Below are 27,608 nucleotides of genomic sequence, written 5' to 3'. Positions count from 1 at the left end.
TGTGCCCTCCTGGGCAGCAGGTTTAGGCAGAAACACACTCCAGAGTCAAAGGTGGGGCCGTTTCCTTTATTATTTGGGGTTTCTCTGCATGGAAACATGAGACTGCCCCACCCCATGCCCAGGTGCCTCTGGCACCCCCGTAGGTGGTACATCAGTCCCCACAGAGGCCCCTTTAAAATCACCAATATAAAAAAGGAGGGAGGGAGGGAAGGCCTGACCACCCCGCAGGCCAGGCCGCTCCTGGTCGGCAAGTGGGGACAGGGCTGGGGGGAGTGTGGGGCAGAGGGGGGCACGGGCTTCGGCACAGGAAGGAACAGGCATTCACTCCCAGCCCTGCGGAGCAGGCCCCAGCTGGGAGGGCGCTCCGCACGGCTAGACGGCAGGCTGTGCAGAGCTAGTGGTTATAGTTTAAAGTCTGCAGGTGGGCGTGGTGGGCTTGGGGGTGGAATGGGTGGCCTGTGGAGGGAGGGGAGGGGACACATCAGGATGTCCAGAGGCCTGGGGCCGTCAGCTCCCCCTGGGGCCCCATCCTGAGGCAGAAACTAGCAAAAGCTGCCTTCCCAGTTTGGCAACCGGAGGGGCTGGGGGAGTCCATCTGAGCCCGTGGCCAGTGGAGGCAGGGAGGGTCACACAGCTCTGCCCAGAACAAATGAACTGGGGCGGCCGGGAGGTGAGGACGAGGACGAGGCCGCCTCCTGCTCCAAGGAAGGCACTTGCAGCTGGTGTGGCCTGGCGTGGCGTGGCGGGAAGGCACGGCCCGGCAGACGAGGAGGGCAGAGAAGCACAGCAAGGGGCTCATGCAAGAGCCCCTCATGCGAACATGGTCAGCTGTAACCACTGCCGGGCAGAGGGCGGAGAGAGGGGTCAGCCAGCGCAGAAACCCCAAGTCCGGCCTCCCAGCTCCATGGCTCAGGAGTCGCCATCTCCTCACCCCCTTGAGTGCAGGTGGGCGAGGGACCCTCCCGGGGAGGGGGGCGGGACACTCTCTTTCCTCCTCGACCCCTGGGAGCCCAGGCTGCTGGCTCCTGTACAGGCCTCCAGGGGTCTGGCCCATCCTTCCCAGGACCCAGACACCCAAGCGTGTCCTTGCAGGACCCAGGTGGCCGGCCTTAGGGCTGGCGCTGGCACTGAGGCCGCAGCCTCCAGCCCAGGAGGGTAAGAAAACACCGCCCCTGAGCACCTTCCCCAACCCGACCGGAGGACAGCCCCACCTTAAACAAGTCAAAGGTCACGACTCCATCCAGATCCGTGTCCAGGGTCTTGAAAAACCCTGTGTGTTCAAGAAATGATGACATGGGGCGGAGAACTCAGTGGGACCTTCAGGCAGGGCCAGGACCGGGCCCACCTCCTGCCTCACCCCCACCTCCCCACAGCGCCGCAAGCTCTCTCACCCTCACAGCCGGGGAGCAGCCCTTCCTGCTGCTCGAGAGCCCCCTCCAGAGTTCCCACCCAACTCCCTGTCGCCTGGCACTCAGCCTGCCTGGACCTCCACCTCCCCGAGACGCTCGTTGGGGACGAGTTGGAGACTGAGCTGGAGGGGGGAGCCGACGGGGACACTCACGGAACATGGTCTCCAGCCGCACTAAGCAGCACACGAAGTTATCGAAGTCCACAGCCAGGTCGGGTTCCGAGTAGCGGGTGATGATGAGCTCGTACAGCTTCTTGCTGAGCTTGAAGCCTGGCGCAGGAGAGCAGGTGAGGGCCAGGGAGGTGCAGCCGGGCCAGAGGGGGCGGAGAGGGGGACTGAGGCGGGGCAGGGTGAGCCCCAGGGCTGGGGGGCATGAAGACCTCCTGGGCAGGGCCGGGAGCTGGGCAAGTGCTGGTCCAGAGAGAGCTTGAGGACCCAGAGTGCCCCAGGGAAGCAGGTGCTGGCCATCAGGGCCCAGGGTCCAGTTTCATTTGTTCTGAATGCCCTGGCCTCATCCTGACGTGGGACTGCGAGGAGAGCCCTGCACTGCTCCCTTTGGAAGCTCTGGAGGCCAGCTCCACGCCTCCCTGGCTGTGTGGCCTCAGGCCAGTCACTACCCCTCTCTGAGCTGCACTTTTTTCTGCTCAGTGGGATAATAAAAGACCCTATCCTCATCCGGCTGCAGTCAGAACAAAAGGAAATGCTGATAAAGCGCTTGGCTCAGTCACCAGGAGAAAAAGGCAGTAGACGGCTGTTACTACTTCACCACCATTGCCATCACCCCCTCCAGGGACAAGGGCTAGTGGGTGGGCCACCGCCCTGGGTAGCTGTCAGAGAAGCGACCCAGGGCCATCTCCCTGGGGCCCCACGAGTGCCACCAGCCCTCAGGCCTCACCTGCAGACTCGATGGCCATCCGCATCTCGTAGGCACTCATGCTGCCCGACTTGTCCAGGTCAAACTTCCGGAAAATGGACTGCGGGGGGTGGGGGTGGGGGGCAGAGGGTGAGGGCTTGGCGAGCATCCAGCCCTTCCCATCTGCCCAGGGTGGAGGGCTGACCAGGGTGGAGGGGAGAGGCCCGAAGGGGGTCAGCCACTGGGATACGTGGGCTCGGAGAGGCAGACCCAGGGCCAGGGACTAGTCCACGCAGCTGGTCTGGGAGCCGGAGCCCGGCCGCCCGCCGTGACTGAGGCTGCAGAGGAGGGGAGGGTGCTGCCAGCAGGGACCACCTACCAGGTAATTCCGGATGCGGTTCCACAGGATGTTGAACTCCACCAGGCCCAGCTTCCCGTTGCCATCACGCTGGGCGGCCATTAAGAAGAAAACTCCACAGCTTAGACCAGGCACCGGGTGAGTGAGCACCGGGGACAGCAAGACGAGGAGGGGGAGGGGAGAAGGGGCAGGAGCACGCAGACGGCTGCCTGGGGCCAGGCCGGAATCGGGGTGGCTGGGAGGGGCGCAAACAGAGCACCAGCCTTAGGGTCACCTGCAGACGGGGCCCTGCCCGCCTCTCACTCAACACAGGCCTGTGCCTCGGTCCCCGCCCCACCCCGATCAATGGGAAGATGCCAGGAAGGAACTGGTCTGTCCACACTTGTCCCTCTCTCCGCGCTACTCCTGGGATGGGTCACCCAGGGCTCTCCCCATGCCTACATCCCAACCCAAAGCCCGGCTCAGGAGGCAAAAGCAAAGGGAGGATACGTCCATGAGGTTCACCATGCTGCGGCAGGACTCCAGGCTGAAGCCCTTGGTCCGCAGGTCTTTGTCTGCAAGAAAAACCAGTCCCAACACCTCAACCCAGCCAGCTTCCCGGGCCTGCCCCGTGCTGGGCACACTGGCGGGACAAGGGTCCGGGAGGCACCATTCCTGTCCCGTGGTGTGTAAAATCTAGGCTAGTAGGTGTGTAGGATTCCATCATCAGAAAAAAGAGTTTAAGGTATTTTAGCGGTCAAGCCGGTGTCCCAACAGGCACGTCAACACCGCCATTAGACCCAAGTGAAAAGGAACAGTGCTAAATAGAAGTGAAAGAAACACAGTAGAAACGTGCAGCATAGGTGGTCACGGCAGGGGTGGGGTTTGCTGCAGGCCCCGAAGGGTGAGAAGAGCAGGAGGGGGGTTCTGGGCTGAGGGAACAGCATGGACAGAGGTCGGAGGTGAGAGGTCAGAGGCGGGGGCAAAGGGAAGGTTGAAGGGCGGTTGCCTTCAGTTTTGCACGTTGGGGAGTGAAGCCGGCCACCTGCCTTCTGGGAGGAAATGGGGCCCACACACTGGCCCTAAGGTGCTGTCAGCCGGCTAAGCTTCTAATTACACCAGGCACAGCGCTCAGGCATGGAGAACAGCAAGACGGCATGAGGAGTTTGGGAGGAAAAAGGGGGTGAGCAGGGCTCAGAAAGGTGGTGGAGGGTGCCGCACCCACGAAGACCAAGGGGTTGGGTTCAGCCCAGGGTGGGAGCGGAAGGCTAGATTCTGGAGCTTGGAGGAACGGAGGTGGGGGCGTAGGGGGGTTGGGAAGCAGGACATGGGGTGGAGAGCAGCCCCTCAGGGATGCTCACGTTTGCTGATGATCCTGTTGAGGATGGTCCGCAGCTCCTTGACGCTGATCTCCATGTCCTGGGGGAAGAGGGAGGATGGCACCCACTCTGGGGAAAGGCTGCCCCTCGGTGCCCCCGAGCACCCGTCCACCACGCCCAGCCTACCTCCCCTGCCAGTTGTCTGAAGAGGGATTTGAAGTTCTCATCAATCTCCTCTTCTGAGAGCACTTGCTGGATGGAGAAGCGGGGGGAGAGCAGGTCAGGGGTGCCCCAGCCAGGCCCCTGCATGGGCAGCTGCTGGAGGCAGGGCTGGGACCACTCATCAGCTATGTGGCACTTCACCTCTGAGCCTCACTCTTCTCATCTGTAAAATGGGAACCTGGCCCCTACTCTATCCCTGTCCAGGCCTCTGTGGCCTAAATGTGGAGGGTGAAGGTCAGCTCAATGATGAACAGTGAGGCTTTGATTCCCTGCTGCACGACCTTGGGCAAGTTCCTTAACCTCTCTGAACTTGAGTTTCCCACTGAGAGGGGAGATAGTGACAGCACCCTGACACAACTGTTATGGAGGAAATGGGGTGACCCAGGTAAAGAGCTCAGCACAGACCCAGCAGAGAGCAAGAACCCAGGGACCCTGTGCCATTATTATCACAAAGTCCTTTGCAAACTGTAAAGTGCTGGGCAAATGAGGGATTAGTATTACTCTTACGGCTCCTGCCAGGAGGGGCTCTGCGCTGCCAGCCGGAGCCCAGGGCACAGGACACCCAGGGTGAGGGAGAGGAGGAGGGTGGCTGGTGGGGGCAGGGCACGTACCTCATCAGGGAGATTGGCCTGTATCTGGTCGTCCAGCTCTCTGCAGAGGGTGGGGAGACAGGGGGCCAGTCAGCAGTGGGGGTGGGGCAGGAGGGGCGTGGGGGGGGCGCGGAGAGCGGGGAGGGGGTCTTCTACTCACTGGGTCCCAGCGCTCTTCTCTGAGAAGAAACGCAGCACAAAGTCGCCCTCCTTGTTGGGCTCGAAGGTGGACGGCACCACCACATACTCCCCGGGCGGCAGGCGGAAGCGGGTGCTGACCTCCCGCAGGTTGATGAACTGCTCGGAGCGGGCCCGAGACGCGTTGGCCAGGAAGAAGTCCCGCTTCAGGTGCACGGCCGGCTGGCCCATCAGCTGGCGGGAGGGAAGGAGGGAGCGGGGGCTGCAGCTGCCCGCTCAGCCCACCCTTAGGAGCTGCCCCCAGACCCAGATCCAGACCCAGAACCAGACCCCAGGCTCCAGGTTCTGGCCACACGGCTGGAGAGCTGTGTCACAGCTCAGTCACCCACAGGCTACCTGACCCTGACAAGTCACAGTGCTTGTTGCCTCATCTGTAAAATGGGGGTAACAGCCCTGCCTACTGCACCGGGTGGAGGGGAGGAGACACCATGAGGTGAATGTAGATACTGCGACACCATGAAATAACTTTCTCATTATCCTTACCCGGAGCTTCCCCTGTGTCAGACACTGCAGGGCCTTTTACACGTCACCTCACTTAACACTCATGACAACTCATTTTACAGACACTGACGCCAAGGCTTAGAGCCTAAGCAACTTGCTCAAGGGTACAGGACACTCAGCCCACTCACCAACCTGCTCCTAACCAGCACCCCAGATGGCCTCAGTGTAAACAGTAAGACAGGAAGAGCCTCATGGGTGCGTGTCAGGTGGGGCTCTGAGGGCCAGGGTTCAAATCCAGCTCCCTTACTTATTACCTGCTCTGACCCCCAGGAGGACAGTGTTTGCTCTGCCCACTGAACAGTGGGCAGGGGGCGGGGGCACCGTGTTAGCCCCAGAATGAGGAGACTTCCTAGCTCTCTACGTGTGGGCTTGCTGCCGTCCTGCTCCCTCTGGGCACCATCGGGCCATGTGTGTTCAAGGGTGTGCAAATCCAGGCGAGTCAGATGCCACACCTACCTCCGGAGGGACCTGCCAGAGAGATGAGGGAAGTTAGAGATGCTTGCTTGGCCCAGGGGCAGACGCTGTGGTGTGTGCTGGGCAACGGCCCTGAGTTCTTAAGATGAAAATGATGGGATGAGGAGACCAGGAGACAGGGTCCTGGACAGGGGCCAGTGTTGACCCAGACCTGTATTCATGCCAGAGAGGGACCCCAGGACCCCAGGAGGGAGGCCCAGGCAGGGCCCTCTTTGTCCCTGGAACGCCCTGCACCTCAGCTCTGAACCAGAGCCTCCAGGACTGACCCCCGGGGTGGCCAACTGCAGAGTCCTCCAGCCCAGGGACATTGGAGGTGCACCCCAATCTGCTACAAGGGGCTGTGGGCCTGGGCTGAGGCTGCGACTGTCCTTTACCCCCACCAGGGAGATCCAGATGTTTCTGTCTTGAATACAGTGCGTGAAGCAGGGCCCTCCATGGCCAGCCTCTGCATACATACTTCCAAGACAGGGAGCTCACTACTCCTTCAGGGAAGACCACTTGCCCACTTCTTTCTGAAACTGAGTCAAAGTCTTTCTCCCAGGTGTCAGCTAAGGCAGATCCCTCTGCCCAAAAGCAGCCATGCAGCCTCTAAGGACAGGGGAGAATCCCAGAACCTTCCCCTCTCCTAGCTAGCATCTTCCTCATCCTCCATCCGCCTCACGGGATGAATTTTAGGCCCTTGGCTGCCCCAGTGCTGGCGGAGGGCCTCAGCAGGTGCCTCCCGAAGGCTCAGTCTAGGGCTGCGTGCCTCAGGGGTGTGACTGGCCCCAGTCGGCTCAGGACGGGCGGGCGCCGCCTTGTCCTCTGGTGCCGCTGGCGCTCCCTGGCGGAGCTCGCCGGGAGGCCGCTTTCTCTGCCGGGTGCTGGGCGATCCGCCGGCTCACTCGCCTCGTAGACAGCGAAGCCTATGGTCTCCATGTCGCGGCCAAATCGGCGCTCCCGACGCCGGTGCTTCTGCATGAGGGCGAGCAGGAAGCTGCAGCCTGACTCCCGACTGCTGTAGTCGTCGTCTGGGTCATCCGTCTCCTCCAGCTGGATCTTGAACTGGGGGTTCACCCAGAAGGTGGCTGCAGGAGGTAGGGAGGCGGGATCAGAGGAGAAGCAGAGCAGTCACCCCAAGCCTTCCCTCCCCCATGTTTTCATTCATTCATTCATTCAACAAATATTACTGTGGCCACCGTGTGCCAAGTGACAGATGTGCCACAGGGATACACAGGGTCCCTGCCCTCATGAGCTCCCATGCCAGAACGAACCGGAGGCAAAGCATGACCAAGTCAGGTTAGTTAATGGAACAATTACAAAGAAAGCAAGCTGAAGTCGGGCAGGGAAGGAATCTTCGAGGTGACATTTGAGCTGAGACCTGAAGGGGAAGCCCTGGGAAGCCTAGGCAGAGGGAGAAGAAAAGACCCACACCTGGGGCTCCAGTGAGCACAGGGGATCCAGGGAGGTTGGCAGAGGTTGGCGGAAGCAGGGTCGGTGATAAGAAGTGTGGATTGAATCAAAGAGCAAAAGGACCCCCTGACAGGCTTGCACTGGGAGGGGCATGATTGGATCAGGATTTTAGAAGGTGACTGCAGGAACTTCCCTGGTGGCACAGTGGATAAGTCTCCGTGCTCCCAGTACAGGGGGCCCTGGTGCGAGTCCTGGTCAGGGAACTAGATCCCACATGCACGCCGCAACTAACAGCTCGCGTGCCGCAACTAACAGCTCGCGTGCCGCAACTAAGGATCCCTCCTGCCGTAACTAAGGAACCCGCCTGCTGCAACTAAGGAGCCGGCAAGCTGCAATTAAGGAGCCCTGGAGCTGCAACTAAGGAGCCTGCCTGCTGCAACTAAGACGTGGTGCAACCAAATAAATAAATATTAAAAGAAAAAAGAAAAGAAGGTGGCTGCTGTGTGGACGGTGACTTAGAAGAGGGCGAGAGAAAGCAGGGTCTGAGAGGAGGCCACTGAGCTGCAAGGGCTGAGGGGGACTTGCATTTCTGGCAATTTAGTGATTCAGCTGCCTGAACAATCCTCCTGACTAAAACAACCAAGTGCCGGATAGAATACGCAAAACTTCTTTTTAAAGGCACCAATAAGTCCAGCATTTCCCCCTCCTTACATACAAAATTAACATTAATCGAAAAGACAGATAATAAGCAAGGATGTGGGGACTTCCCTGGTGGCACAGTGGTTAAGAATCCGCCTGCCAATGCAGGGGACATGGGTTTGAGCCCTGGTCTGGGAAGATCCCACATACCGCGGAGCAACTAAGCCTGTGCACCACAACTACTGAGCCTGTGCTCTAGAGCCCATGAGCCACAACTACTGAGCCTGTGTGCCACAACTACTGAAGCCCACACGCCTAGAGCCTGTGCTCCGCAACAAGAGAAGCCACTGCAATGAGAAGCCCGTGCACCGCAACCAAGAGTAGCCCCCGCTCTCCACAGCTAGAGAAAGCCCGTGCACAGCAATGAAGACCCAACGCAGCCAAAACTAAATAAATTTATAAAAAAAAAAAATTAAAAAAAATAAGCGAGGATGTGGAGAAATCAGAACCTCACGCACAGCTGGTGGGAACGTAAAGTGGTGCAACTACTTTGCATAATAGTCTGGCAGTTCCTCAAATGGTAAAACACAGAATTATCATATGACCCTGCAATTCCACTCCTCTGGGTGTGTGTGTGTGTGTATATCCAAGATTAATGACAACATACACCCACACAAAAAACATGTGACCGTTCCAAGTAGCATTATTTATAATTGCCAAATGGTAGAAACAACCCAATTTAAACAAAATGTGATATAACTAAACAATGGAATATTATTCAGCAATTAAAAGGAATGGAGTACTGACACATGCTACATAACATGGATGAACCTTGAAGACATTATGCTAAGTGAAAGAAGCCAGTCACAAAGGACAACGTGTTGTATGATTCCATTTATATTAAATTATTGTCGGGAACAAGCAAATTCATAGAGACAGAAAGTAGATTAGTGGTAGCCTGGAAATGAGGGGGAGGAGGGGCTTGGGAGTAAGAGCCAGGGGGTATAGGTTTTCTTTTGGGGGTAATGAAAACGTTCTAAAATTGATGTGATAATGGGTGCACAACTCTGTGAATATATAAAGGCCACATTGGATTTTACACTGTAAATGGGTGAATTATGTGGTATGTGAATTATATCTCAATAAAGCTGTTTTAAAAAATGGAAACTGGGAGCCATGAAAGGTAAATAATGCCAAAGGATTTCTGCAGACTCCTAGAGATCTTGAGTCCTGCCTGGGCTCAGGGGCAGGAGATAAGGTCCAGTAGGAGATCACAGCCATAAAACTGGAAGCCCCATGAGGAATGCCAGCAGGGTAAGTGTGAAAGAAAAATAAAACCACTGGGAGGAAGTGAAACATTCTCTGAGGATTTATAACCACAAGCCAGCCTTCTCATGAGCTTGCAGATTTAATTCATGCTGCCCATGAGGTCAAAAAAAAAACCTTAAGGAGAAAATTTATTTTTAAGAGTCCTGGGTTGGGAGTATCCCCGGTGACTGGCAGAAACACTAGACGAACTTAACTTCATCCAATAACTCAAACAACTCCTGAAGATAAATTCTAGGTCAAATAAGCCAAAAACCTCAGAAGGTTGAGAACCAGCAGCCACAATGGATGAACCTCATGATGGCTGAGAATGAGCAGCCACAACGACAAACAACAACTCACCAAGACTTCAGATACTGAAATTATCAGACACAGAATATGAAAGACTAGGCTTACTATACTTAAAGAAATAAATGAGATGCTTGAATATATGAGCAAGAATGAACAGATTAGAAAAAGAGCCATTAACACTTCCAGAAATAAACTTTTCAAGTGAAATTAAGTATTTGTTGGAAGGATTAACCAACAGCAAAAAAGAAAATTAGGGCATTGACAATGGATCTAAAGAAACTACCCAGAATGCAATCCAGGGAGATTCAGAGATGGAACATTTAAGAGATGTTAAGAGATCTGGAGGGTTGACTGAGGAGGTCCAGCTTACATTTGATTGGCATTCCAAAAGGAGAAAATAAAGAGAGTAGGAAGGTGATATTCTAAAAGATCATGGCTAACAATTTTCTAGAATTGTTGAAAGACATCAATCTTCATACACAGGGAGCTCGACAAATCCAAAGCATAATAAAAAGAAATCCCCACCTCAACACATCATGGTCAAATTGTAGAATATCAAAGAAAAAGAATCTTAAAAGAGAGAAAAGACAAACCATTTCAGAAGGCATGGTAGACAGACAGACTCCCGACTCACACAGTGACAGTGGAAGCAGAGTGAAGAGTAATAGCATATTCAGGGAAGTGAAAGTAATGTCAATTCAGAGTTCTATATCCAGAGAATTGTCAAGAATGAGCACACTATAAAGGCATTTTATACAAGTACTGAGAAAGTTTATCACCAAAAGACCCTCAGTAAAAGAAATTCAAAAGGATATATTGCAGACAGACAGAAAATGATCTCAGATGAAAGGTCTCACCATTCATGAGAATAGTGAGCAAAAATACTAATATTATGTGGGTAATCAAACAAATACGGGCTATCACAAATAATGGGGATGATGATGGTGCTTAATTTAGGACAGGCAGAAAACTGTTAAGAATTAAAATACTAGCTAAAGATAGCAGATTGAACAAAGGGAGGGTGTGATCCAACTTAAATATTCTCAAGTCTTTACATTATTCAGGTGGAGGGTAAAGATATTGATCAACTAGCTTTGGAACTTATTAAGCAAGCTCTTCTGTCTTCCAAACTCACAGAGGGAAAAACTAGCAGAGAGAAAAGAAAAAATTCAATCCAAAAGAAGGCATAGCAGGAGGGACAAATCGAAAATGCATAGTAAGTCTGCTGAAATAAATACAAATATATCAGTAATCACTACGAATGTAAATGGATTAAACTTTCCAATCAAAGGACAATGTTTTCCAAATTCAACTTTTAAAAAAATCAGTTATATGCTATTTATGAGCGATAACTAAAACACTGAGCTATAGAAAGATCGGACATCAAATGGTATAACAAGACATACCACAAAAGTACTAGTAGTAACTAACAGAAAACTGCAACAGCATAGTAACACAGACTGAAACAGACTTGAAAGTAAAAAGAATTATTAAAGATGAAGGTGGTCACTAGATAGTAAAAAAAAAAAGTTTAATTCACTAGGAACTTATAACAATTTTAAACTTGATGTACCTAGCTCAACATATGCAAAGAAAAATAACTGACAGAAATAAAGGGAGAAATTGGCAAAGCCAGCAAGATGGTGTGAGATTTTATTATTCCTCTTCCAATAATGGATAGATTAAGCAGACAAAGTGATCAATAAGTTTGATATAATGAACAATTATAGAAGATTCCCCCTAACATTCAGAGAACAGTATACTGGTCAAGAGAACAGACTCCAGGTTCACACTGACAGGGTTCAAATCCCAGCTCTGCCACTTATTAGTGACTTTGGCAAATTGCTTAATCACTCTGTGTCTCACTTTCCTTATCTGTAAAATAGTGATAATGTAGTACATCCCTCATAGGGTCAGTGTGAATGTTAAGCAGGTTGTTATATTTAAAATATTTACAGGAGTGCTAACACAATGTATGTGTTAGCCAGTCTTTTCAAGAACACGTGAATATTCATGAAAACTCACCACGTGCTGGGCCATACCACCAGTTTCTGTTTATTTCTAAGCTATGATCTCATATAGATCATATTTTCTGACTGCAAGGAAATTAAGTTAAAAATCAACAATAAAATAATAACTGGGAGGTTTGATTATTGATTCAATCTCTTAAGTGTTACAGGTCTATCCCGATTTTTTATTTTTCTTGAGTCAATTTTCATAGTTTGTTTCTTTCTAGGGATTTGTTAGTTTCATCTAGGTTATCTAATTTGTTGTCATACAATGGTTCACAGTATTTTCTTATAAATCATTTATTTCTGTTGGGTTGATAGTGATGTTCTCTCTTTAATTCCTGATTTTAGTAATTTGAGTCTTCTGTCTTTTTTCTTGTTCAGTTTGGCTAAAGGTTTGCACTTTTTGCTGAGCTTTTCAAAGAACCAACTGTTGGTTTCATTGATTTTTCTCTATTGTTTCTCTGTTTCATTTATTTGGCTTTCTTCTGCTTGCTTTGGGTTTAGTTTGCCCATTTACTAGTTTCTTAAGGTGGAAAATTAGGCAATTGTTTTCAGTTCTTTCTTTTTTAATATAGGTACACAGTGCTTTAATTACTATTCTATGTGATTTCTCATTTACATTACTATTTCTTTTGATAAAGTAACTCATTCTACGGGGCCAGCATTACCTTGATACCAAAGCCAAATAAAAACATCACAAGAAAAGAAAATTACAGACCAGTAACATTTATGAATATCAATACAAAAATCCTCAACAAAATACTAGCAAACCAAATCCAACAGTATATTAAAAAGATTACATACTATGAAATAGGATTTATCTCAGGAATGCAAGAATGGTTCAACATAAGAAAATCAATCAATGTAATACATCATGTTAATAGGACAAAGGGAAAAAAAAACACATGACCATCTCAACTGACATGGAAAAGGCATTTTAGAAACTCCAAAACAAATTCATCATAAAAATATTCAGGACTTCCCTGGTGGCGCAGTGGTTAAGAATCCGCCTGCCAATGCAGGGGACACAGGTTCGAGCCCTGATCCAGGAAGATCCCACATGCCACGGAGCAACTAAGCCCATGTGCCACAAATACTGAGCCTGCGCTCTAGAGCTCGCGAGCCACAACTACTGAGCCTGCGTGCCACAACTACTGAAGCCCGCGTGCCTAGAGCCCGTGCTCTGTAACAAGAGAAACCACCGCAATGAGAAGGCCACACACCACAACAAAGAGTAGCCCCTGCTTGCCACCAACTAGAGAAAGCCTGCACACAACAATGAAGACCCAGTGCAGCCAAAAATAAATAAATAAATTTTTTTTTAAATTCAGAAATTTAGGAATAAAAGGGAACTTCCTCAACATGATAAAGGGCATTTATGGAAAACCCACAGCCAATATCATACTCAGTGGTGAAAAAAAAAGAAAAATGAAAGCTTTCCCCCCAAGATCAAGAACATGATGCCCACTTACACCACCACTATTCAACATTGTATTGGAAGTTCTAGCTAGAGCAATTAGTCAAGAAAAAGAAAAAGTATCCAAATTGAAAAAGGAAGAAGAAAACTATCTCTACTTGCAAATGACATTATCTTGTATATAGACAAACCTGAAGAATCCACAAGAAAGTTTAGAGTTAATAACAAATTCAGCAAAGTTGCAGATTACATCAGAACACAAAAATCAGTTGTGTTTCAATACACCAACAATGAAAAAATCCAAAAAGGAAATTAAGGAAACAATTTCTTTATAACAGCATCCAAAACTATAAAATACCTAGGAATAAATTTAACCAAGGAGTTGAAAGACTTGTACACTGAAAATTACAAAACATTGCTGAAACAAATTAAAGAAGACATAGAAAAGTCAAAAGACATCTCATCTTCATGGACTGGAAGACTCAATATTATTAAGATGTCAATACTACCCAAAGTGATCTGCAGATTCAATGCAATCCTTATCAAAATTCCAACAACCTGGGGCTTCCCTGGTGGCACAGTGGTTGAGAATCTGCCTGCTAATGCAGGGGACACGAGTTCGAGCCCTGGTCTGGGAAGATCCCACATGCCACGGAGCAGCTGGGCCCGTGAGCCACAGCTGCTGAGCCTGCGCGTCTGGAGCCTGTGCCCTGCAACGGGAGGGGCCGCGATAGTGAAAGGCCCACGCACCGCAATGAAGAGCGGTCCCCGCGCCGCGATGAAGAGTGGCCCCCGCTTGCCGCAACTAGAGAAAGCCCTCGTACGAACCGAAGACCCAACACAGCCAAAAAATAAATAAATAAATAAAGTAGCTATAAAACAATCAAATTCATGCTCTGCAATTCAGTTTAGCTAGTCGTTAAAAAAAAAAAAAAAATTCCAACAACCTTTTCCCACAGAAATGAAAAGCAGATCCTCAAATTCATATGGAATTGTAAGGGGCCCAGAAGCCAAAACAACCTTGAAAAAGAACAAAGTTGGAAGACTCACACTTCCTGACTTCAAAACTTACTACAAATCTATAATAATCAAAACAGTGTGGTACTAGAATAAAAATAAACATACAGACTAAAAGAACAGAACTGAGAGCCAAAAGTAAACTCATACATAAATGGCCAATTGATTTTTTTTTTAATTAATTAATTTATTTATTTATTTTTGGCTGTGTTGGGTCTTCGGCGAGCGGGGGCCACTCTTCATCGCGGTGTGCGGGCCTCTCACTGTTGCGGCCGCTCTTGTTGCGGAGCACAGGCTCCAGACGCGCAGGCTCAGTAGTTGTGGCTCACGGGCCTAGTTGCTCCGTGGCATGTGGGATCTTCCCAGACCAGGGCTCGAACCTGTGTCCTCTGCATTGGCAGGCAGATTCTCAACCACTGCGCCACCAGGGAAGCCCACCAATTGATTTTTGACATGGGTGCCAAGACCATTCAATGGGGAAAGAATAGTATTTCAACAAATGATGCTAGGACACGGGGGTTTCCACAAGCACAAGAAATAAGTTGGGTACCTATTTTACACCATAAACAAAAATTAACTCAGAATGGATCAACAACCTAAATATAAGAGAGCTAAAATCATAATGCTCTCAGAAGAAGACACAGATAAATGACCATGGATTTGGCAATGGATTCTTAGATTATGACACCAAAAGCATGAGCAACAAAAGAAAAAAATAAAAATTGGGCTTCATCAAAATTAAAACCTTCTGTGCTTCAAAGGACACTATCAAGAAAATGAAAAGACAACCCACAGAATGGGAGAAAATACATACAAACCATCTATCTCATAAGGCTCACATCCAGAATATATAAAGAGATATATATATATAAGGAATATATGAAAAGACAACCCGATCTAAAAATGGGCAAACTATTTGAATAGACCGTCCAAAAAAGATACACAAATGGCCAATAAATAGATGAAAATATACTCAACATTATTGGTCATTAGGGAAATGCAAATCAAAACTTCAATGTGATACCACTTTACACCCGCTAGGATGGCTATAATAAAAAAGTTGGACAATAAGTGTTAATGAGGATGTGGGGAAATTGGACCCCTCATACACTGCTAGGAGGAATGTAAAATGGAAAGTAAAATGGCTGCCACTTTGGAAAACAGTTTACAGTTCCTCAAAAAGTTAAACATGGAGTTACCATACAACCTAAAAATTTCACTCCTACTTTAGACCCAAGAGAACATATGCTCATACAAACATATGTACATAAATGTTCAGAGCAGCATTACTCATAATAGTCCCAAACTGGAAACAATTCATCAACTTTGGAATGAATAAGCAAAATGTGGTATATCCATATCATGGAATATTATTCAGCCCTACAAATGAAATGAAGTACTGATCACACTACAACATGGATGAACTTTGAAAATGCTATGCTAAGGGAAAAAAGCCAGGCACAAAAGGCCACATATTGCACGATTCAATTTATATGAAATGTCCAGAATAGACAAATCTATAAAGACGAAATTAGATTACTGGTTACAGGGCTGGTGGGTGAGAGGGTTAGGGAGTGACTTCTAATGGATACAGGGTTTCTTTTCAGCACAGTGAAGATGTTCTGGAGTTAGGTGATGGTGATGATCACACAGCATTGTGAACATATTAAAATGACTGAATTGTACACATTAAAAGTGTGAATTTTATGGTATGTGAATTATATTACAATTCTTAAAAACATTACATATCAAAATTGTGTAACTCAAAGGTACACTTGGAGGGAAATTTATCATTTTAGGTGCATACACAGGAAAAAAAATTAATGAAATAAGTGTCTAATTTAAGAAGTCATAAAATTACAATTGCATCAAAAAGAATAAGATACCTAGGAATAAATCTAACTAAGGAGGTAAAAGACCTGTACTTGGAAAGGTATAAGACACTGATAAAATAAATTGAAGAGGACACAAATGGAAAGATATACTGTGCTCATGGATTGGAAGAATTAATATTGTTTAAATGACCATACTACCCAAGGCAATCTACAGATTCAATGCAAGCCCTATCAAACTACCAATGACATTTTTCACAGGACTAGAACAAATAATTCTAAGGTTTGTATGGAAACACAAAAGGTCCTGAATAGCCAAAACAATCTTAAGAAAGAAGAACAAAACTGTAGATATCACACTCCCTGACTTCAAACTATACTACAAAGCTACAGTAATCAAAACAGTATGGTACTGGTACAAAAACAGACACATACATCAATGGAACAGAACAGAGAGCCCAGAAATGAACCTACACTTATATGGGCAATTTATGACAAAGGAGTCAAGAATACAAAATGGGGGAAAAGACAGCCTCTTTAATAAATGATGTTGGGAAATCTGGACAGCTACATGCAAAAACATGAAACTCGACTACTTTCTCACACCATATACAAAAATAAACTCAAAATGGATTAAAGATTTAAAGGTAAGACCTGAAACCATAAAACTTCTAGAAGAAGCCATAGGCAGTAGGCTCTTTGACATGGGTCTTAGTAAAATTATTTTGGATATGTCTCCTCAGGCAAGGGAAACAAAAGCAAAAATAAACAAACGGGACTACATCAAACTAAAAAGCTTTTGCACAGCAAAGGAAACTATCAACAGAATGAAAAGACTGCCTACTGAACAGGAGAAGAAATTTGCAAATGATATATCCGATAAGGGGTTAATAGCCAAAACATACAGAGAACTCATACAACTCGACATCAAAAAAACAAACAACCAAATTAAAAAATGGACAGAGGAACTGAATAGACATTTTTCTAAAGAAGACATACAGATGGCCAACGAACACATGAAAAAATCCTCAACATAACTAATCAACATCGCAAAGAGATTTCACCTCACACCTGTCAGAATGGCTATTATTAAAAAGACAACAAATAAGTGTTGGCAGGGATGTAGAGAAAAGGGAACCCTTGTGCACTGTTGGTGGGAATGTAAATTGGTGCAGCCACTATGGAGAACACAGAGATTCCTCAAAATGGAATTCCTCACTATGGAGATTCCTCAAAAAATTAAAAATAGAACTATCATGACATCCAGCAATTCCACTCCTGAGTATTTTTCCAAAGAAAATGAAAACACTAATTCAAAAAGACAAATACTGGATGATTTTGTTTATATGTGGCATCTAAACAAACAAAACAAATGAACAAACACAGCTAAACAGTAACAGAGTCAGAGATACAGAGAACAAACAGGTGGTTGCCAGAGGGGAGGGGGAGAGAGAGAGAAGACAAATAGGTAAGAGAGATTAAGAGGTACAAACTTTCAATTACAAAATAAATGAGTCACAGATATGAAATGTACAGTGTGGGGAATATAGTCAGTAGTTTTGTAATATCTTTGTATGGTGACAGATGACAACTAGATTTATTGTAGTGATCGTTTTGAAACGTACAGAAATATCGAATCACTATGTTGTGGACCAGGAACTCACACAGCGCTGTAGTTCAATTATACTTCAAAAACAAACAAACAAACAAACTCATAGGAAAAGAGATCACATTTGTGGTGATCAGAGGCAAGGGGTGGGGGCAGAGGGAATTGGATGAAGGTGGTCAAAAGGTATACATTTCCAGTTTTAAAGTGAATAAGTGCTAGGGCTGCAATGTACAACATGATAAATAGAATTCACACTGCTATACGTTATATATGAAAGTTGTGCAGAGAGTAAACCCTAAGAGCTTAAGAGTGCTCATCACAAGGAAAAAATACACTTTTTCTATTTCTTTAATGTTATATCTATATGAGATGATAGATGTTCACTAAACTTACTGTGGTCATCATTTTATGATGTATGTAAGTCAAATCATTATGCTGTGCATCTTATACAGTGCTGAATGTCAATTACACCACAATAAAACTGGAAAGAAAAAAAAGACGTCATAAAATAAAGTCTAAAAATAAATCCAAAGAAAGCAGAGGAATGAGATAACAAGCTAGAAAGCAAAGATTAATAATACAGAAAAAATACTAAAAAGGATCAATAAAGTAAAAATATCATTTCTATTTAAAGACTAATATTGACAAACCCCTCATAGGATTAATAAAACAAAAGAGGGCTTCCCTGGTGGTGCAGTGGTTGAGTATCTGCCTGCCAATGTAGGGGACGGGTTCGAGCCCTGGTCCGGGAAGATCCCACATGCCGCGGAGCAACTAGGCCCGTGAGCCACAACTACTGAGCCTGCGCGTCTGGAGCCTGTGCTCTGCAACAAGAGAGGCCGCGATAGTGAAAGGCCCGCGCACCGCGATGAAGAGTGGCTCCTGCTTGCCGCAACTAGAGAAAGCCCTCGCACAGAAACGAAGACCCAACACAGCCAAAAATAAATAAATAAATAATTCTTTAAAAAATAAAATAAATAAATAAAAGAGCAGGCCTGACAGCTTTATAGACCAGTTCCACCAAACACTCAAGCAAAAAATCATACCCACCTTATGCAAACTCTTCTAGAAAACAGAAAAAGAGAAAACATTTCCCAGTTCACTTTACCAGCCAAATACAGCACCAATACCAAAACTAAACAAGGTAAGTATGAGAAAGGAAAACTATAGGCAAATCTCAGTCATGAACATGGATGTAAAATTATTGTATAAAAAAAGTTATGTCATGACTCTGTTGTTTTTATCTCAGGAATGTAAGGTTAATTTAATATTAGAAAAGTGATCAGTGTAACTTACCTTTTTAACAGATAGAAGAAAAAAGCTAATTCTAATAATAAAGTATTTAATAACATTAAGCTTCATTAATCTGATAAAAGGTGCATACAAAAATGAAAACAAGGGGCTTCCCTGGTGGTGCAGTGGTTAAGAATCCGCCTGCCAATGCAGGGGACACGGGTTCGAGCCCTGGTCCGGGAAGATCCCACATGCTGCGGAGCAGCTAAGCCCGTGCGCCACAACTACTGAAGCCTGCGCACCTGGAGCCAGTGCTCCACAACAAGAGAAGCCACCGCAATGAGAAGCCCACGAACCGCAACGAAGAGCAGACCCCGCTCACTGCAACTAGAGAAAGCCTGCACACAGCAACAAAGACCCAACACAGCAATAAATAAATAAATATATAAACAAAAACAAAAACAAAAACCTAGAGTAGAAAAGTTTTTAGTGGTGAAATCTACAGTCAACATTTACTAGTAAAAACTTTTCCTTTGAGAGAGGGGTAATACCAGGACATAGCCAGCGCTAGTCAGCATGCTGCAGGCCTGGCCAGCACATTACACAAGAAAATGCAACAAAAATAATAAGAATTGGAAAAGAAACAAATTCATCACTATTCTCAGATGCTATACTGTCAGTTAGAAAAGCAAAAAGAATCTACAGAAAAATGAGTAAAGTTAACTACAGTTTAACAAGTTTGCTGGATACAGAATAAACTTAAAAGGTCAGCTGCATGCTATAGTATCAGCAACTACTTGGGAGAGGTAATTTTAAAAGAGATACCATTTACAACAGCAACAAGATGATAAAATATCTAGGAATAAATCTCAACAGATGTATAAGCCCTTTATGATGAAAGACATTAAAGAAGGCCTAAATAAATAAAGAGATATACCACATTCTTGGATAAGAAGACTCAAAATTGTAAAGATGTCAATTCTCCCCAAATTGGTCTGCAGAGTCAATCCAATTCCAAAGTAAAATCTCAAAAGGGCTTTTTGTAGGACTTGGTAAACTGATCCTAAAATTCACATAGAGAAAACAAAAAAAGCACAGAGCACAAAGAGCTAAGAGACTCTTGAAGAAGGAATTCATCCTGTCCAATTTCAGGACTTATAAATCTATAGCTACTAAACCAATGCACTCTTGGCAGTGGGATAGGCCAAGGGACCGAAAAGCAACTCAGAAACAGACCCACACATACGTGGGAACTGTATGACGGGGCTGGCGCTGCAGGGAAAGGATAGACTTCTCAATAAGTGGTACAGGGAACAGTGGTCATCTGTTTGGGGAAAAACTGAAATTAGATCCCTGCGAGGGAGAAGAATGCTTGAAAACAGAGGGCTGTGAGCCAGCCTGAGAACTGCTAAAGGGGGCAGGTCATGAGAGCAGAGCTGTAGTGGTGGACGCGACACAGCCGAAGCTGGCCAGTGAGACGCTGCAGCACCGGGGTGGGGTGGAAGCTGGGTTGGAGGGGGTTAAACACTGAACTGGAAGCCAGCAAGGAAACGCCGAGGGCGGCACTCCTGAGAAATTTCACTTTGAAGGGGAGCAGAGAAATGCGCGGGGGAGTGGGTTGAGAGACAGGCGACTGTTTTGAGGCAGGCAGTTCTCTCATCATGACACGGAGTGAGAGGTGACAGACGAAGGAGCAGGAGGCTTTCAGAGTGAGGGAGAAGGGAGTCTGGAGCAGAGGTGGGGGGTCCCCACGAGCAGGGACAGTTCTGCCACTGTCCCGGGCGGCAAGGCAGCAAAGGCAGGCACAGGTCCAGACAGGCTGGGGGATTTGGGGGTGGGAATGGGACGGGTGTCCCATGAAATCAGATGAGAGTGACAGTGGAGGCAGGTCCGAGGAGAGAGTGAGAACATACTCATAGGAGCTGCTGGGGTCATGCAAAGTGCACAACTGAGGTTTGCGTCTGTGAATTTACAGGGAAAATACTGCCCCAGGTGTGTAACTTCTCTCCAGGCACAGTCAGCGGTCCTGGAGCCGGTGGAGAGGGTTCAACTAGGGTTATGGTTGTACCAGGTAAGAGGAGCAGAGGGACACAGGGGCTGGGAAACGCGAGCATTTGCAGGGGGGAGATTAAAATGGTGACTCCAACCTGGTAAGGATGAGGACTCTAGCTTGGTAAGAAGAGAAGGCAAGATGGGAGAGGACGGATACCCCATGCATCTAGATGCCCAGGGAAAGGTGACAGAGGATCAAGGAGGGAGACAGTGGGCCAGGAGGAAGGTCTCAGAATGAGGAGTGACAGGAAGGTGGCTGGACAGCAACGAAGCCTTCTCCCCTTGTCAGAACTCTGGCTCAGACCCCAGCAAGGGAATCAAATGTGGCTCTTTGGAATTTACAAGGACATTCAATATTTCATCCTCAAAGCAAATTCGCGAGGTCAGCACAACTACCCCTACCTTACAAGCGAGGAAACTGAGGCTCAGAGAGAAGACATGTCCGGGGCAGCAGGGCCAGACCCCGCCCCACTGCGCCCTCAATGCCAGGTCACCTGGGTAGTTGCGGCAGCCCCCCGCGGTGCTCCCCCGCCGCCAGGTGCCCTCGTACAAGGTGGTGTTCCAGTTGCAGAACCTCTGGCTCTTGAGCGCGTCGGGCGTCAGGTTGCAGATCTCCAGGCGGGTGAACTCACGCATGAAGTCTCGGAAAGACATCCTGGGGCGGGGGTCGAGGTGAGAGGTGAGCCAGGGCCCCCAGCCAGGGCACCGAGCGACGTGGCACGGCTGGGCTTGGGGGGATTGGGAGTTGGGGTGCCTGTCCCCAAGAATGGCCAGACTGAAGAGGGGCTGCTCACCAGAACTCCCCGTCCTCCATCTTGACCCGGAGCTGCTCCCGAACATAAGGGTCTACGTTGTTCCACTCCGAGGAGCTGTGGGGAAAGGGCACTGCCAGGGGCTGCCGGCCACTGACCTGCCCAGCCTCTGTCCCTGAGGCCTGTCCTCCCCTGGCCCGGGTCAGGAGGCCTCCTCCAGGCCAAGTCCAGAGATCCCAGTCCCAGGGGTTGTCTTATAGGGGCCGGGTCAGACGCCCCGAGGACGCTCACAGGCTGGGCACAGCGGCCCGCACAGCCTGAGCTCTGTCAGGGCAGTGCTCAGACCCAGTCGCATGCAGATGGGCCCCTCTGTCCAATCCCGAGCCCACCCTGGCCTGGCAGAGCCCCCGGCAGAAATGCCAGTGGCACTGAACAGCCTCCCCCAGCCTCCCTGGCCGGTGTCCGCGGCCCCTCACCCGTCACTCCAGGCTCCTGTCCACTCCACCTCGCCCCAGGGGTTCCGCATCCGGATCAGGTTCACCATCTGGCCCTGGTAGTTCACCTGTTCCCCAGGCCTCCCATCAGTGCCTGCTTCTGGCACACACTTTTAGCACCCCTTCCCTCCACCTCACCCTCGCCGAGCCCAGCTCAGCACCCAGCACCCAGCACCCACCGTGGGACGTATAGCTGAGAAGCCTGATGGGGAATAACCTGCTGAGGACGGCAGCTATGTGCACAAGCTAGAGTAAGTCAGGGTGGCACAAGATAAATATCTCTGGATGAGTCCCCAGGAGATAGAAAAGGTGCTGCAGGAGGTCAAGGGAAGAGTCGGCCTCTCCCACAGCCCTGGCCATGGGCCAGAGAGACAAGGAAGCAGGAACCACCCTGCAGGGAAGACCTCCACGTGGGGCAGTACCTGCTTGGCCCCGGTCACAGAGTAGGCGTGGCCCTTCACTAGCTTCTTGAAGGTGACAGCCTCCATATCCAGAATGCTGGAGATCTGCAGAAAGACCCACATACTATGGCCAGTGTTCCCATCCCCGGTCAGCAGATGAGCCCCAAGTCTTGGCATTCCCTTGCACACACAACAGCTATGGGAAGTGATAGGCAGGAAACCTGACCCCATCTCAGCCCCTGGAAGGGGTGCTGCCTGCTACTTCACCAATGTTACCACTGGTGGCGGGGCCTGTGTACCCCACTGACACTGCTTTTGGCCAGAGCTGGCCAGACCCCGTGCAAACATGCATGAACACATACATACAGCCATGCATCGCCCCTCCCCTCACCACAGAGCCACGAGGTCCTCAGAGGACCTCATGTGGAGGGACACAGTGAGGTGGAGAAGAGGGCCGAGAACCGACTAGAGTCGGGTAGGACTGGGGAAGAGCATGGGGGCGGGGTTAGAGTGGAGGATGCAGTGATGGGGGGGGTGGAGGCTGAGATCAAGGATGAAGGAGGTCTGAGGATGAGTCGTGGGAACGGAAAAGCAACTGAGGGAGTGAATGGAGTACGGGAAGAAGCGGGGGCCCACGGGAGCTGGGACTAGGAAGGAGCTGAGGTCTGAGGCTGCGAACTGGAGAGCAGACAGGCAAGGCCTTAGATGACAGGAACGTGGAGCTGAAGTCAGGAAAACAAGCTGAGGTCTGAGGTTTTGGGGACCAGGATGACGCCAGGCATGGAGGTGGAAGATGGGACTGAAGTGATGGGCGAGGCTGGGTGAGGATCCGGGGATGGTGTGAGGTGAAGGATGGGGTCTGGAGCCAAGCCTGCAGCGAGTCTGAGGCTGGGCTGGGTAGGGAGAGGGAACCACTCGGAGACTCAGGTCACAGGATGGCGCGCACTCACATCAATGGAGCAGCCCAGCAGGGAGCCTCGCTCCAGCGCCTTGAGGATGATGCTGTAGAGGTCGCTGGGCGCCTTCCGCAGCTCGTACCATTCGGTGACCCCACCTGTGAAGTCCTCAAAGCCCTCGGAGGTGCTGCCTCCTGAAAGGGCCTCGTAGCTGCCATTCACCCTGTGGGAGGCCCAGGTCAGCACTCTGCACCAAGCGGGACCCCACACTCTGGGGGTGGCCTGGAGCTCTCGCTGGGCCCCTACTCACTTGGCATAGGCCTTCTCCAGCAGAGCACTCCAGAACTCGTTGCCTTGGGCAGAGTGCACGAACACCAGCTTCCCGTCCTTGGTGGGCAGCAGGTCATCCACCACCACGTCCACCCACTCCCCAAACTGCCACAGCTGGGGGAAGAGGGGCATAGTGAGTACCTGCTTTGAGATCCCCTGGGCCTGAGCTCAAGCCTCAGCAGCTCTCCCACTTACTAGATACCTGATTCTAGGTCATATACCCTAGACACGGGATCTGAGCAAGTTATCCTCTCTGAGCCTCACTTTCCCTCTCCACGAAAGGGAACAGCAATGCCTTCCTCATGGGAAAACTAAAGAAGATTAGGAAGGTAGTTTTTAGGGCAGCATTGCTGATAGTTTTTGAAACAGACCAAGGTGACTCTTCAGGTATGGAGAGGTTGCAAAGCCCTTGGGCCTTGGCTCTCCCGGAACCTTTTAAGGCCATGACCCCTGCCTTTCCCCCTCCCCATTCTAGGCCGGGGTGTGTGTGTGTGTGTGTGTGTGTGTGTGTGTGTAGGGGGGGTGCGGATACCTATACCTATGTAAATTAGGTGTGGAATGAAAATGTGTCATCCAGATCCTTCAACCACAAGGTGGCCGGGGTGGGTGTGTGTGTGTGGGGGGGGGGGGTGCAGATACCTATACCTATGTAAATTAGGTGTGGAATGAAAATGTGTCATCCAGATCCTTCAACCACAAGGTGGCCAGCAAACCGCAGGGTTTGCTTCATAGATGCCTTGAGGGGCAAGTTCCCCAGAGGGGTAGGAGTCGGCCCGTCGAGGCCAAAAGTGACTCAGTGCTACGGCATTCGGGGCTGTGTCTGTGCGCGGAACAAGGGGTCGACGGGAGGAGGTGGGCCCACCGTACTGTCTGTGAGGGAGTGAACGGGCCAATCAGAGGCCGGGGAGGAGCGGATTGGAGGAGTGAGGGGAAACGGTGGGGAAAGGGCGGTGAGGCCACGCCCCAGTGGGCCAGCGCTGGCAGGTGCCGCACTTGGCCAAAGTAGTTGCCACCGCACGGTGGGTCCTGCAAGTCAAGCCGTAGGCGCTGAGGCGGGTGAGGACGAGGTAGGGCAAGGGGCTCCCTGGCTAGGCGGAAGGAGAGGACACGGGGGCCAGAGATTCTCATCCAGGCTTCCTGGGGGTGTGTCTCTCTCAAAACCAGCCTACTGAGAATTCATTAGTGTAATTTGAAAAATGGGCCCTGTGAGCAAACAACATCAGGAAAAGCTGGTTCAGATAGGCTTAATCCCGAGTCTTTCTTTTCTGCAAGGCTCTCTAAGAGGCTGGCGATTGCCAAAGTGCAGGCGGAGTTGGGAGTGGGAGTGGGTGGGTGGGTGGAGTGATGCCAAGGGTGTAGATGGCCACATGTGCTGGTCGGTTTTCCCCGGCAGAACACTCTCTGTTTCTCAGATAGGGAAACTGAGACCCTGAGGAGGAAAAGGATTTGTCCCACAGGACATAACACAGAGATCTTTCTACTCTTCTAAGCACTTTTTTCCCCCGATGTGCACAAGCATCCAGGAAAACTGCCAGCCGAAATACCTGCCCAACCGTTTCACACATGACAGATTCTCACACATGACAGATCGGAGATGGAATCAAGAGGTCAAATACAATACTTTCGAGAGGGATGACTGGCCCTGCAAGGTGTGGCCCTGAGCCACCCTAACTTCAGTGTCCCCACCACCTCCAGTGCCTGCTACCCCTCTCCCTCATCCCCCTTGCCCAAGGTGCATGTGGGGCTCCTCACCTGGAAATGGAAGATGCCGACATAGCCATCCTGGAAGCTTTGGCCATGTGGAACTACTCGGTGCAGGAGGGTGTCATTGAGGGTAAGGGAGGCGATGGCCGCCAGGAGCCAACAGTCCCCTGGGATGGGAAAGAGCCACGTCAGGCCTGCTCTACCAATCTGCACCCAATGGTGCACACGAGTGCCATGCTGGGAAGAAGCTGGGGTTCCCTGGGCAGGGTGCCCCTCAACTTACAGAAAAGACCCAGGAATCTGGGCAAACCAGCCCCAGCACTGATAGCCAGAGCCTGCTTGGGCTTGCAGAAGGGAGGGGCTGAGGCAGAGCAGGAAGGAACGGGTATAGGGAACTACTTTGAAAAAACACTCAAAACACCCCAGGGCCTACCCAGTGCTCCCTGGCAGATGTCTGTGCGGGTGGCTCCATCCACGATGAACTGGGGGTTTGAGAACAGCTCCTGCAAGAGACCCAGAGTCCTGTCTCTGGGCCAGCCCCTCCTAGAAACTGGAACCCAGCCATCCCAGACCCCACTCTAGGGACCTGGAGTCCTATTCCCACTCCTCACCCAGGAAGGGAGTAAACTGGATCCCACCCAGGGTGGCCCCTCTCACCGTGGGACGCTTCCACTTGATGCCATAGGTTTTGGAGGAGCTAGGGCCCAGGTCCTTGAAGCCCAGGCTCTGGGGCACTGGGGGGAAAGCCTCATCACGGAAGAGGGCCCCACTCTGCAGGCAGTGAGCCCGCAGCTGAGCATAATCCTGGCCCAGGTACTTGATGGCGTTTTCATGGCGGCCCAGGCCCAGCTCCTTGGCCCGCTGCTTTTGCACTTGTGCAGACACCCCGGTGCAGTACACCGGAGTGATGACCTCCTCAGCCATCCTGTGGGAGAGATGGGCCTGGTCAGAACCCAGGCCTTCCCAGGACTAGAGCTGGGGCTCCTGTCTGCTAACACTGCTCTCCAGCCCGCTGCCATCCTTCCTCCCCAGACCTGGGGTTTCCCCCCCTCACTGCTCCTCTCACTGAATCAGGGCTGCCACCTCCCTTTGCTCCCAGAACCCTGGAGAGGGGCTTCCCATCCCCCCAGGTATGCTGGCCACCATCTCCCTACCCCCACCCAGTGCTACCACCTCTCTTCTCCCAGATGCCCATTGTCCTGGGTCTGCAGTCCTGTGGTCAGCCAGTCAGGTTGGGGAAGGGCGGAGCCCGAAATAATAACACAAGGAACCAGGAAGGTGGGAGACCCCAGGGAAGGCCTCTTTGACTGTTTCCCTGCTTGTAACCCCCCTCCTCAAACTAGCCGAGCTCCTGTACACTGGCCCCTTTCCCTGGCTTGGGGGCTGAGTACTCCAGGCCGTCGGGGTCCCCCTCCCCAGGCTCCTGAGACAGGTTGAATGATCAGGGCTGCTGCGCCTCAGTCCTTTCCCCTCCGGCCCTCCCCCAGCCCAGCGCAGCCCGGCCGCTGGAGGCAGTGAGGAACGCAGGCTGGGGCGGGCGCCGTAGCTGTGCGGCTTCCCCAGCCCCCGCCCCAGTCCCAGGCACTCAGAGAGCCCGGGGTAGAGGTAGCCCCTCAGCCCGGGAGCAGTGGCCAGGCTCCGGGAACACCGGCCCGGCCACCCACCTCCTTACCTGGGGGAGGAGTGTTCGGGGGGTCGCTGCGGTCCCTGCGGCTGGCTTCCCCGGTGGCAGCTGAGGACAGGGCCCAACCAGGAAGAGCGCTCCTCCCCGCCCTCCTCCCGCGGCCCCTCCGCCCTCCTCCCTCCCTCCCTCCTTCTGCTCCTTCTCTTCCTCCTCCTCGGGCTCCAACCCCGCTTCCTCTCTGCACTCCCTTATCTCTCGGGCACCTTCTCAGACTATCTCTCTCACTCACGGTGTCTCCCGCCCCTCCCTCCGCAGACGCCGGGCCAACTGCGCGAGAGGACAAATTAGTAAAAGGCAGAGTTGTCCCCGGGGAGGGGCCAGCGCCAGTCGGGGTGGGGAGGGCTGGGGCCCGGGCGGAAGGGCACCGCGGGGGATGGGGAGGGAGAGGACAGGACAGGGGGTATTTTTAACCAGGGGCAACAGCTCGAGTTGCAGGGCCGGGCGGCCCCACCCCACGCGGCGCCCCCAGAGGGCATTCCCGGGAGTCCGGCCCGGCGGCGCCGCCGCCCACAGCCCCGGGTCCGTTCCCCCGGCGCCCCTCCTCCGCGGGGCCGCAGCTGTCCCTCCGCCCCCGGCCCCGCGCGTCCTAAGCGCGGGGCCGAGATTACCTCGGGCTGAGGCAGCT

General features: G+C 50.6%; 1 protein-coding gene across 1 annotated transcript; it reads right to left on the bottom strand.

The window, feature by feature from the left end:
• Window positions 1–52: 52 nt before the first annotated feature.
• On the bottom strand, window positions 53–27,608 carry CAPN1 (calpain 1). Its single transcript, XM_059931969.1, has 22 exons — window positions 26,972–27,608; window positions 25,957–26,224; window positions 25,733–25,802; window positions 25,348–25,466; window positions 23,576–23,709; window positions 23,320–23,488; window positions 22,391–22,474; window positions 21,951–22,036; window positions 21,517–21,591; window positions 21,217–21,377; window positions 6,791–6,969; window positions 5,885–5,896; window positions 4,890–5,101; window positions 4,751–4,790; window positions 4,104–4,169; window positions 3,960–4,017; window positions 3,109–3,173; window positions 2,641–2,709; window positions 2,304–2,382; window positions 1,562–1,678; window positions 1,212–1,270; window positions 53–837 (listed from the first exon to the last, which is right to left on the bottom strand). Exons 2-22 carry the CDS (start codon window positions 26,221–26,223, stop codon window positions 811–813), a joined length of 2,148 nt encoding a protein of 715 aa, XP_059787952.1. The 5' UTR covers window position 26,224; window positions 26,972–27,608; the 3' UTR covers window positions 53–810.

Source organism: Balaenoptera ricei, chromosome 8 (assembly GCF_028023285.1).
Source record: "Balaenoptera ricei isolate mBalRic1 chromosome 8, mBalRic1.hap2, whole genome shotgun sequence".
NCBI classification, from domain to species: domain Eukaryota; kingdom Metazoa; phylum Chordata; class Mammalia; order Artiodactyla; family Balaenopteridae; genus Balaenoptera; species Balaenoptera ricei.
Note: the sequence above shows the minus strand (reverse complement) of the source record. Positions and strands in the feature narration are given on the sequence as shown.

What these genes read in the sequence shown, in the direction of transcription:
- CAPN1 (XM_059931969.1), bottom strand. Translation starts at nt 26,223, where the DNA reads ATGGCTGAGGAGGTCATCACTCCGGTGTACTGCACCGGGGTGTCTGCA. An exon ending in CATCTGCCAGGGAGCACTGG is followed by an intron (nt 25,467 to 25,732) that starts GTAGGCCCTGGG and finishes TTCCCATCCCAG; the next exon opens with GGGACTGTTGGCTCCTGGCG. An exon ending in ACCGCATCCGGAATTACCTG is followed by an intron (nt 2,383 to 2,640) that starts GTAGGTGGTCCC and finishes CACCCCCCGCAG; the next exon opens with TCCATTTTCCGGAAGTTTGA.